Source organism: Sapajus apella, unplaced genomic scaffold (assembly GCF_009761245.1).
Source record: "Sapajus apella isolate SASKATOON/1434 unplaced genomic scaffold, GSC_monkey_1.0 scaffold56, whole genome shotgun sequence".
NCBI classification, from domain to species: domain Eukaryota; kingdom Metazoa; phylum Chordata; class Mammalia; order Primates; family Cebidae; genus Sapajus; species Sapajus apella.
In genome coordinates, this window is record NW_022436996.1 from 14,225,043 (window position 1) to 14,235,542 (window position 10,500).

Here is a 10,500-nt window from a genome sequence, read left to right on the forward strand (position 1 = left end):
CTCCCTTCACCGGATCTGGCGCCCCACATCAGAAATCACGAAGCACACGGTGTGTTTAGTGTGCTCTAGCCTGTGGCACCCTCCAGTCGTGGGTACACTGAGGTGGAGTGAGGCGGGAGGAACATGAAGCAGCTACGGATGCCAGCCCTTGGAGGTTCTGCTTCCATTTTTATCAGATGTTTTTGCCCAGATGCATCCGTTTTGCCTCAGCTTTCCCATCTAAAAATAGGAGAGTCTTGTCTTCTTCTCAAGTGTACAGAGGATTTCATGGTGAGAGGCATCAGTGAGATGTTGTTTCTATAGAATAATCTATAAAAATAGAATTGAGGAAAATATTATTTCTTCAACTCCTAGAAGCAGGATAGAGAATATTCTAGAAGATGATATCCAGGATTATTTTCAGCTCCATGGGGAGAACAAAAATTTGACCTCAGACAAAGCCTTGGAAGGAAAGGCTCCATGTATTACTTCTTTGTCTTGGTCAAAGAACAAAATCCCCAGGCCCCAGACCACATCAACCACTGAGTCCCCCATTGAATAGATTCCCCCCTGAAGAGACTGGGTCTCCCTCAGAGCCCAGCCTCAGGCCCCCTGAATCAGTTAGTCATTTATTGCTCTTTCTCAGTAACTGCAGGGGTCTATTCTGGAAACCCTAAGGCAGGCAGTTGGATGGTAGGGAAAGGGTCCCATTGAAAAGAGCCCCTGAAGCCAAAATCACTCATATAACTCTCAGGGGTGACAGATTTTCCAAGGGCCCTGCAGCTTTCTGAGGCAGCCTTTGAAAATAATCAGCCACACTCCTGGCAAGTGGCTTGCCTGGGAGACCAACATTGTTTTTCTCATGAGTTTTTTCTTTTGCATTTTGATGAATTATGAAAACACCTTGGCAGTACTGATAGCCTTGGTTTCCTCATCCAAGCCACTCCCTTGCCCTGGTACTTCGTTTCAGCTCTCAATCCATAGCCAGCAAGAAACAGAAAAACATCTTTTAGAAGGAGGGTCTTGCTGGGTTTTTGAGGGAGAACTCTTGCTCTTTTGTAGCACAAAGTGATGTTTGGAAGTTTAAAGTAGGTTCGAACCTACTAAAACCAACTTCATGGAAAATGATAGTTATTTTTAGAAACACATTTTGAAAACAAACTCGCTTCCCTATTAAATGCTAATTATTTTTCAAGTAGATAAAGTAACTAATCCTCGGGCCTCGGATCAGTTTCAAAGTGTGCAATGATCGTGCATTTGTGTGTGATGAAGTTGACCTTCACAGCACCAGAACTGGGACAGTCTCCCCACCAGACAATTTTGATGTGGAACATTAAAGTGCTCATTTCTGAAGCTTATCCCTCATCCTCTGGCAGAAGCCTGAGTTACAGACATTAGTTAAAACGAGTGCTGCCTCATTTAAGTAGGGATCTTTTTTCTTTAAGCATCAAAGTCAGCTCTAATATCAGCAGGACTCCTAGGTTTTCCTGGTTCAAAGCTCCTCTCCAGATGAAAATAAAAGAGAGCAGGGAGCCTGAAATGATGCTTTCCTCAAAGCCCTGATCCCACAATTGACTTCTGCAGAAAAGAGAACTAACAGTGGCAACTATTCAGGAGGTCTAAACACAAATGCACGTGTTGTCGGGAGTGGCAATTATGACTTGTCAGGAAGCTTGAGGGAAACAGGTTGGTTAAAATGCAAAAACAAAGGTAGCATATTGACCCAGCACTAGCAGACTGAAGGACTGTGCATAGAACCATCATTTTAAAGAAGAGCTCCAGGGCTGATGCCACAACGACTCAGGATGGCTCATTCAGGATCACTAAACACTTCAGAAAACCATCAAGGGGGAAAAGCAAGAATGTTTATGTAAGGAAAATAGTCCCCATTGAACTATTAATAGTTAAATGCTTTTAAGAGAGAAAGAAGCCAACAAGAAACTAACAGTTTCTTTCATTTAGATTTTCAAAAGACCTTGACAAGATATCATACCAAATTTAGTCATCACAGATTCAGTAGGTGGCTTTATCATGTAAAAGGAACTGGCTTCAAGACAGAAACACCATGCAGGCAAATAACACAAATCCCAGGGGTGGAGGCTGAGATCATAAAAGGTTGGAGAGGGACAACAGAGAGAAGCTGATAAATCCAGAGATAACATTCAGCTCCTTTCAGTAAAGGAATTACCAAATTGAAAAGAAAAAAAAAGCTTAAAAATGTGGAAATTTGCATGACAGCAAAAAAATAAATAAATAGAAATGAGTTTTACTTCAAAATATTTTCTTTTATAAATTTAAATTTAACATATATAATTCAAATATATGCAAATTAATGATTTTCAAGTTATCTGTCATAAACCAAGAAAAAGGCTTGTATGATGTAGGGAAAGGAGACATGACAGTAATTGCAGCTGTCAGCTGCTATGCACAGGGAGCCCAAAGGCTGACATGACATCATAGAAGTTAGAGTTGTCGCATAAAATGATGAGTAACCACTTTTTGTTAGCTTCTTTGTGCCTGGCACTGTGCGATGGGCTTTCTTTATAATATGCCTGATTCTCACTGCAACCCATGAATTAGGCATCATTATCTCCATTTAGCTGCAGAGACTGAGGATCAGGGAAATTGAGTACATCAACCAAAGTCAATGTGGTTCATACGTGATTTAGCCAGGATTTTTATCTAGTGATGTCTTCTTCCATAGCCTGTATGGTCTCCGAAAGACAGTAGGCAGTGTAAGAGGAAAAAAAGTGGAAAGATAGAAAGAAACAGGGGGATAGACAGCAGATAGACAGACAGTCAGACAGTCTTCCCTACCTCTATGTCTACTAATCTCGCCATGAAGTTCCCACATTCATTTTGCTTCTTGAACCTCAGAAAGAGAAAAGGCACTAGGAAATCCCCTGAAACAGCACATTTGAGAGTTCCATCGTGGGAGGATGAATACTCAGAGAAAATATGACCTAAGTCTATCAAGTAATAAAGGATAGAAGTACAAATGCTTTCAGTGTTTTTATGCCCCTGCTATGTATCAGGTCTGTACCAGAAACTTGTACATGTTATTTTCATGGAATCATCATCAAACCTCTCTTATATTACCCCCAGTCAACAGTGAGGAATCTGGAGCTTTGGAAGAGTTTATTACCTTGCCCCTTCCCCAAATCAAACATCCAGAAAACAACAAAGCAGAAATGTAAACTATGGAGACTCCTTTTACTTCACCAAGGGCTAGGCTTAAAAAACAAAATACACGAATGTGTAGTGTGTTATTCCTAAAAGGAAGCACTGGATAAAAGTGGGTTCCAGAATAATTTATATTAATTCATAGGCCAGAAGCCCATGCTGAGTTATTAAATGAGGTTAAGAAATCCAGGCATATTCATAATCTTCTAAGTTTAACTTCTTATAAAATCAGGGAAATGATACAATTTCATCCTAAAATATTATAGGAGAAGGATAAAATTCTGCTGTGAACTCTCCTTTGGTGCTTTTGTAAACTATAATACTAGGTCAGTAAGCTCAGGTCTACTCTGGAAGACAATTCTTGCAGAAATAAGACTGTTCAGCCAGAAGTGTGAGAACCAGGCTCTAGTCCATTTCTGCTGCTTAAAGACCATGGTGAGATCCAAGTCTAATTAGTGACATCTCTGGACCTCACATGAAGGCCTAGAATATTTGACCTTTAAGCTCCATTCCAGTTCAGCATTCGATGGAATCCTCAAAACCTGAAAGGGGCTGACTGGTCTAGCTCTCACATCTCCCATTCCACATCCACCCTTCAGAGGTGCTTCCACTGACTGTTGAAATGGCCAATTTAAAAACATCATGATTGCAGATAATTTTAATTATTCTTCACAGCAAAAAAAATCAAATCCCAGATCTGCATCTCCAGCCCAGCGAGGCTCTCAGCCACATCCAGATGTCCTGGGCCACCAGCCAGCCATGACTCTGTGGGTGCTCCATGGAGTCTTATCCAATTAAAAAAGTGAATCTGCCGGAACAATAACAATAGCAGCAATGAATGTCAAAGCTAAGGAGAAATTATTTTTAGATTTGCTATCTTAGATTATCTGCATTGCTGCTCACATCCACATGTCCTCAAGAAAAATGTCAACAAAGAGGAATCTGAGGACAGAAATGCTTAGAGACTGTGGGTAATTTCCAATCTGTAGAAGGTAGAAGATATGAAAAGAAGGGTAACATGTGTCTCATGAGGGAAGGATGTTTGAGAAGAGGTATAAATAAGATGACTATATAGTGGATAAGACCATGGGCTACTGGGGGCTAGATTACTTGGGTATAAATCTGGCTATACCATTAATTAGCTACATGATGTTTAATTTCCTTAGGCCTCAATGTCCTCATCTATAACATGGGTATGGAGAGAGTCCACTTACCTAACTGCACTGTTCACTAAGAATAAGTAAATTAAATTTGCAAAGTCCTTGTGGGCATTGCCTGGCACTCTCTTAAATGTTAGCTGTTATAGCTGATGTTATTCATCACTCGGAAGAGTGAGAACATCTGCCCTCTCCCTGGGGGAGGAAGGTGGCTTAGGCAGGCCTTGTGGTGTTTTCTTCTCCCACTTTAGCTTCTCCTGCAAGGGTGGAGTTGGATTTGAATCACTGAAGCTTTGGAAAGTATTTGTTCTCCCTCCCTCACCCAGAGAAAAGACACTTGAACACGCATTCCTAGAATTTGTGACAATTCCTCCTAAAAACTCTAAGAGCAGAAACACCCCTTAGTCTCTTTCCCATTTAGTTAGCCCCTTTGACATACTTTACAGCACCTTGATTTTTAAAATTTTATTGCGTAACTGACAAATAATAATTGCACATATTTATGGGGAACTTACTGATGTTTTGATACACATGGCGTATAGTGATATTGTGTATCCATCATCTCAAGCATGTATCATTTCTTTGTGTTGCCAACATTCAATATCCTCCTTCTGGCTATTTGAAACTACACTAAATTGTTAATCACAGTCACCCTCCAATGCTATAGAACATAAGAAATTCTATCTAGCTGTAATTTTGTATCCTTTAACAAAGGATCTGTCTCCAGCCCCTTTCCCCTACCATTCCTAGCCTCTACTGCCCTCTGTTCTGCTTTTTACTTCTTATGAGATCAACTTGTTTTAACTTCCACATTGTTTTTAAAACATGGCATACCTTGAGCTGCTAAATATAAGTGCCATCAACGGGCCTTGTCATCTACATTTCTGTGAGGTAAGAACTTGGAGGAAGAACTGGAATGTTTCCATTTTTTTCTTCTGCATTCTCCTGCCCTACCATGCTTCTCTAAGGAGATGAAGAGGAAACAGTAGAGGACAGAGCAGAGGTGGAGAGAAGAGAGCTGTCCTGGCGCTTCAGGAATCCTCCAAGACAGCCAGGCCTCTCTCAAGTGTTCACAGCAAACATTACAGCAATTGTCAAAGAGGAGGCAGTCAACACAGGTTTGTTACATTTACTCAGTAACTTGAAGGGTGGCCAAAACTGAAAAGTAAATGACCTAAAACAGATGGGAAATGAATTCACCTCCCTCAGACCTACCCAAAACCCAACCCTACTCTTCCATTAAAAGACTGAAAACATCCATTTGAAGTGCTCCCCTCAGAGAGGATGAGGAAGAGCACAGGGTGACAGTAACAAAAACCCTTAGAATTCTACTCTCCAAAAAAAGTATTTTGCCAGGCACAGTGGCTCACACCTGTAATCCCAGCACTTTAGGAGGCCAAGGCAGATGGATTGCTTGAGCTCAGTAGCTTGAGACCAGTCTGGGCAACAGGGCAAAACCCCATCATGTTAGCTGGGCATGGTGGCGTGCACCTGTAGGCCCAGCTACTCAGGAGGCTGAGGTGGGAAGATTTCTTTAGCCTGGGGGGGTCGAGGCTGCAGTGAGCCATTATGGTTCCATTGCACACTCCAGCCTGGGCAATAGTCTGAGACCTTGTCTGAAAAAAAGAAAAAAAAAAAAAAAAAAAATATATATATATATATATATATATATATATATATATATATATATTAGCTAGCAAAAGCCCAACTCTTTGCATTCCTTCCAGCTCTTTCATCTGATTTTCCTGTTACCCTTTGACCCAGCTTTATTGCTCTTTTACTCTAGGGCACAACAGCTATGAACAAATTCCACTTCCATTCATTATTAACCATGATTTTAAGAGCAAATACTTGAGCTTACACTTAAAGTTAAAAATTAATAAAAAGAGATCTCATTGATATCTATTGGAAAAATCAAACCTCCTCCCCCAGCTTGCATGGCCTCAAATCTCTTTCCACCTCCTGTTTCTTCCATCCCAGAGGATTATGGTAAATGCAGCTGACCTGCAGACTGTCAGTGTTTTCTAAATGTTACTTGCAAATGAGTCACCGTATAATGCTTAGAATGAAACTGTGTTCTGATGGCAAATTTGGAATGTACTGCTAACTGAAAGTCAAGTTAGAACAAATACACGTCACCTCTTCTCATGTTGACAAATCATTAATAAGAATGTTAGGGACATGTCATTCCTGATGCACCCAGGGAAGACCGCCCACAACGCATGCTCTGCTGCCTTAGTGCCTGTCCCAGAGCCTGACACAGATCTGGGTCTCCACTTAAAACTAAATAGATATGGATTGTCTTGCCCTGAGTGACCTTCTTACAGGACCTGGGTCATTGAAAGTTCTGGATTCAGCCTCAGAATGCAGAGTCTGTTCCTAACTTCCTGTGAGCAATAAGTCCTTCAACAATCCCCTTTCCCACCACCCAAACTTTATTTTCCTCCTGAAAATTATGAAGTTACATGAGATGCTCCCTAAGGCCCTCATCTGCATTATGTTTTTGTGATTCTATGATATACCACAGAAGGCAACTTAGAAATGGCAGAATAGGGCAGGCAGGAGGAAGCAGAAGGGAACTAAAGACATTTCCCACCGTGGAGTCTCAGGCTGCAGCAAACACAATACTCACAGCCCTGTAGGACCCACAAAATAATAACTGGACTACAGAGGCACATGAATTCTTTGTAAATGGAAGTGAGGAGTGATGACTGCAAGGAAAGGAGCTAAAATCCAGGCTTCTTTGGAAACAGCACATTGAGACAGCAGCTGTAGGAATTCTCATCCAGGAGGCAGCAAAAACTGCACTCTTTTTCTGCACAAGTCAGTAAGACTTCCTTGTGAGGAGGGGTGGGGTGGCCGGCTGGGAATGAACCCGTGAACGGTTGTGATCCCTCTGCAGTCAGCATTCCTGGTCCACCCTCTATCTTCTACCTGACTCTTCCTCCACTCTTCCTCCACTTGCAGGGCCAGAGCCTGCATACCCGACAAGCTCTTCCCTCCTGTGCCTCTCTCCCACAGGTGCCTCTGGGCGGACCCCTGCATGGACAGCCCCAGCAATGCCACCATGCCCTGCGGCTTTCTCCTTCAAGGCTTCTCCGAGTTCCCGCACCTGAGGCCCCTGCTCTTCCTTTTGCTGCTGGGGGTGCACCTGGCCACCCTAAGTGGGAACCTGCTCATCCTGGTGGCCGTGGCCTCAATGCCCAGCCGGCAGCCCATGCTGCTCTTCCTGTGCCAACTGTCAGCCATCGAGCTCTGCTACACCGTGGTAGTGGTGCCTCGCTCCTTGGCCGACCTGAGCACACCGGGCCACGGTAGGGGCAGCCCCATCTCCTTCCTGGGCTGCGCCTTTCAGATGCAGATGTTTGTGGCTCTGGGAGGGGCCGAGTGCTTCCTGCTGGCTGCCATGGCCTATGACCGCTACGTGGCCATTTGCCACCCGCTGCGCTATGCCGCCGTCGTGACCCCAGGGCTGTGCGCGCGGCTGGCCCTGGCCTGCTGCCTCGGGGGACTGGCGGTGTCCGTGGGGCTCACGGTGGCAATCTTCCACCTGCCTTTCTGCGGCTCTCGCCTGCTGGTGCACTTCTTCTGCGACATCACGGCGCTGCTGCACCTGGCCTGCACCCGCAGCTATGCCGACGAGCTGCCCCTGCTGGGCGCCTGCCTGGTGCTGCTGCTGCTGCCGTCGGTGCTCATCCTGGCCTCCTACGGTGCCATCGCCGCCGCCCTGCACCGCCTGCGCTGCCCCGGGGGCCGGGGCAAGGCCGCCTCCACCTGTGCCTCGCACCTGGCAGTCACCTTCCTGCACTACGGCTGCGCCACCTTCATGTACGTGAGGCCCAGGGCCAGCTACTCCCCGCGGCTGGACCGCACACTGGCGCTGGTCTACACCAACGTCACGCCGCTGCTGTACCCGCTCATCTACAGCCTGCGCAACCGCGAGATCACCGCCGCCCTGAGCAGGGTGCTGGGGCGCCGGCGGCCAGGCCAAGCCCCAGAGGGGGATCTGCGCGAGCTCTGATGGCAAGCCGGGGCCAGGCAGAGGGGGCAGCTCCGCTCCGCAGTTTTCCCCATCGTGAAGTGTCTGCATGGGGAAAGCCACCAAGGGGACTCAATGACGGCCTTCAGGAAAGGGAACTCAGAAATGTCACAAGGACAGCCATCCAGCGGTTGTCCCATCCTCCACTCCTCCCTTGAATGGCCAAGACACTGTGGTGTAGAGCCCTAGACCTACGTTTATTGGCTCCCTAAATGCTTCTTGAGTTTCTTCCCGTGTGTTGGAGCCCGTGCAAGCTGTGGAGCTGGCAGTAATAAAGAAGGCACAGCTGGTGACCTCATGACGCTCCTAGACCTATAGGTGGGAAGGCCAGACGTGAGGATTAAACCAGAGATGGGTGGAGTGGCTCATAAGACGGGTTACCCATGCTAGACTTTTTGAGGGCTGAGGGGAGTCAGGGAAAGTGTTTTGGAGAGAAAGACAGCTAGACAGAGAACTGTAAGATAAGTAAGGGTTAACCAGGTGAAGAGAACAATGCAGAATGCTCCAAGCAAAAGTGCTTCACAGGGGCTGGAGCATGTTGGGAAGGACCTTGGAAACAGATGGGGAGTCTGAATTCAGGGAGGGGTGTGATGGCCACCACCATTGCATGGTTACTCAGCCTGCAGGGTGGCACATGGACCAAAGATGTGAAGACCTGTTCAGGAAACTGTAGGTATAGTCCGAGAGAGGGGGAGTGGAACCTGGACCAGGGTGTCAGCACAGGGGATCAAGCCATTTGGAAAGAGTCCAGAGATGTGCTGGAAGTGGACACAGCAGAACCTTGATTGGAATGAAGGTGAGGAAGAAAGAGTAGTTAAGGATCACTTCTCATCTAGATTATTTGGTGGATGTTGGTGCCATTGATGAGAATACAGGAGCAGGAGCAAGTGGGCAGAAGGGGGTGGTAGAGGGTTCTGTTTTGAATATGTCCAGTTGAAATGCTAAGACAAACCAGTGAAGATGCTGCTTCAGAAGGCAGACACACCCATCCAGAGAGATTAAACAGAAGAGGATAGATTAGAAATTATAGTTGGCTGCTGAGACCATGAAGGTGGGCAATATCACCCAGGAAATTTTATGCAGAAACAAGAAAAGAGGTTCCAGCCAGAGCCCAGAGGAAGGCTAGCAGAAAAGGGAGTGGAGGAAAGGAGCCTCCAGGAGGCTCGAGAGCTGCTGAGGTCCATGGCCTTGGGCCCTTCCTTCATCTCTCCAGCCTCAGTGGCCTCAACTATAAAATAAGGGCAAGACTCTATGATCTGTAAGGTTCCTTCCTGCTCTCTGATCCCTTAAGATGGAGCATACAAGGATACATGTGGATCACTAAAAAGGGTACAAGAGGAAATAACTGTCAATCTAGTGCCAGGCACGGTGGCTCACGCCTGTAATCCCAGCACTTTGGGAGGCCGAGGCAGGCAGATTATGAGGTCATGAGATTGAGACCATCTGGCCAACATGGTAAAACCCTGTCTGTACTAAAAATACAAAAATCAGTTGGGCGTGGTGGAGCGCGCCTGTAGTACCAGCTACTCAGGAGACTGAGGCAGGAGAATCACTTCAGCCCAGGAGACAGAGATTGCAGTGAGCCAAGATCATGCCACTGCGCTACAGCCTGGTGACAGAGCAAGACTCCATCTCAAAATAATGATAATAATAATAATCTAGTGCCAACTTAATGCAGGAAGAATGACAGATGGGGAACTGAAATAATAATCAGACACAGGTGGCATTAATCGGGAAGGTTTGCTGGATGAGGCTAGCTTGTCTGAAGTGACTTAGAGACAGTGGTTGATTTGCCTCTACTTGAATCATCTGGAAGTCAAGTGAAAGGCCTATTCACTAATTTGACTCTGGGTAATTAATGTCTGTGAATGCAGAAAATCAGATGACAGACAGTCTGGGCCACAGGCTTTTCTAGACCCTCTTTCCCATAAGAAGTCTCTTACCTGGGACGTGACATGAAAGATGCTTTGTAGAGGTAATGAGCATATAAACTTGCTATCAGAATGACTGATGCTTTTCTCAGGTAACTGAGATGGTAACACTAATGGACAGTGACTTTGGGAAGATAAACAGGGGACCTTGAACTGCACACTTTGGCTTTCTTTATCTCGGTTTGGGGGAAAGAAGCATAATACTAACAGA

The 10,500-nt window shown here is 45.5% G+C and overlaps 1 protein-coding gene across 1 annotated transcript; it reads left to right on the forward strand.

Moving 5' to 3' along the window:
• The first annotated feature begins 7,257 nt into the window (after positions 1-7,257).
• On the forward strand, positions 7,258-9,760 carry LOC116528069 (olfactory receptor 10AC1). Its single transcript, XM_032245221.1, has one exon. The coding sequence runs from the start codon at positions 7,363-7,365 to the stop codon at positions 8,338-8,340; it is 978 nt and encodes a 325-aa protein (XP_032101112.1). The 5' UTR covers positions 7,258-7,362; the 3' UTR covers positions 8,341-9,760.
• The last annotated feature ends 740 nt before the right edge of the window (positions 9,761-10,500 follow it).

What these genes read in the sequence shown, in the direction of transcription:
- LOC116528069 (XM_032245221.1), top strand. Translation starts at nt 7,363, where the DNA reads ATGGACAGCCCCAGCAATGCCACCATGCCCTGCGGCTTTCTCCTTCAA.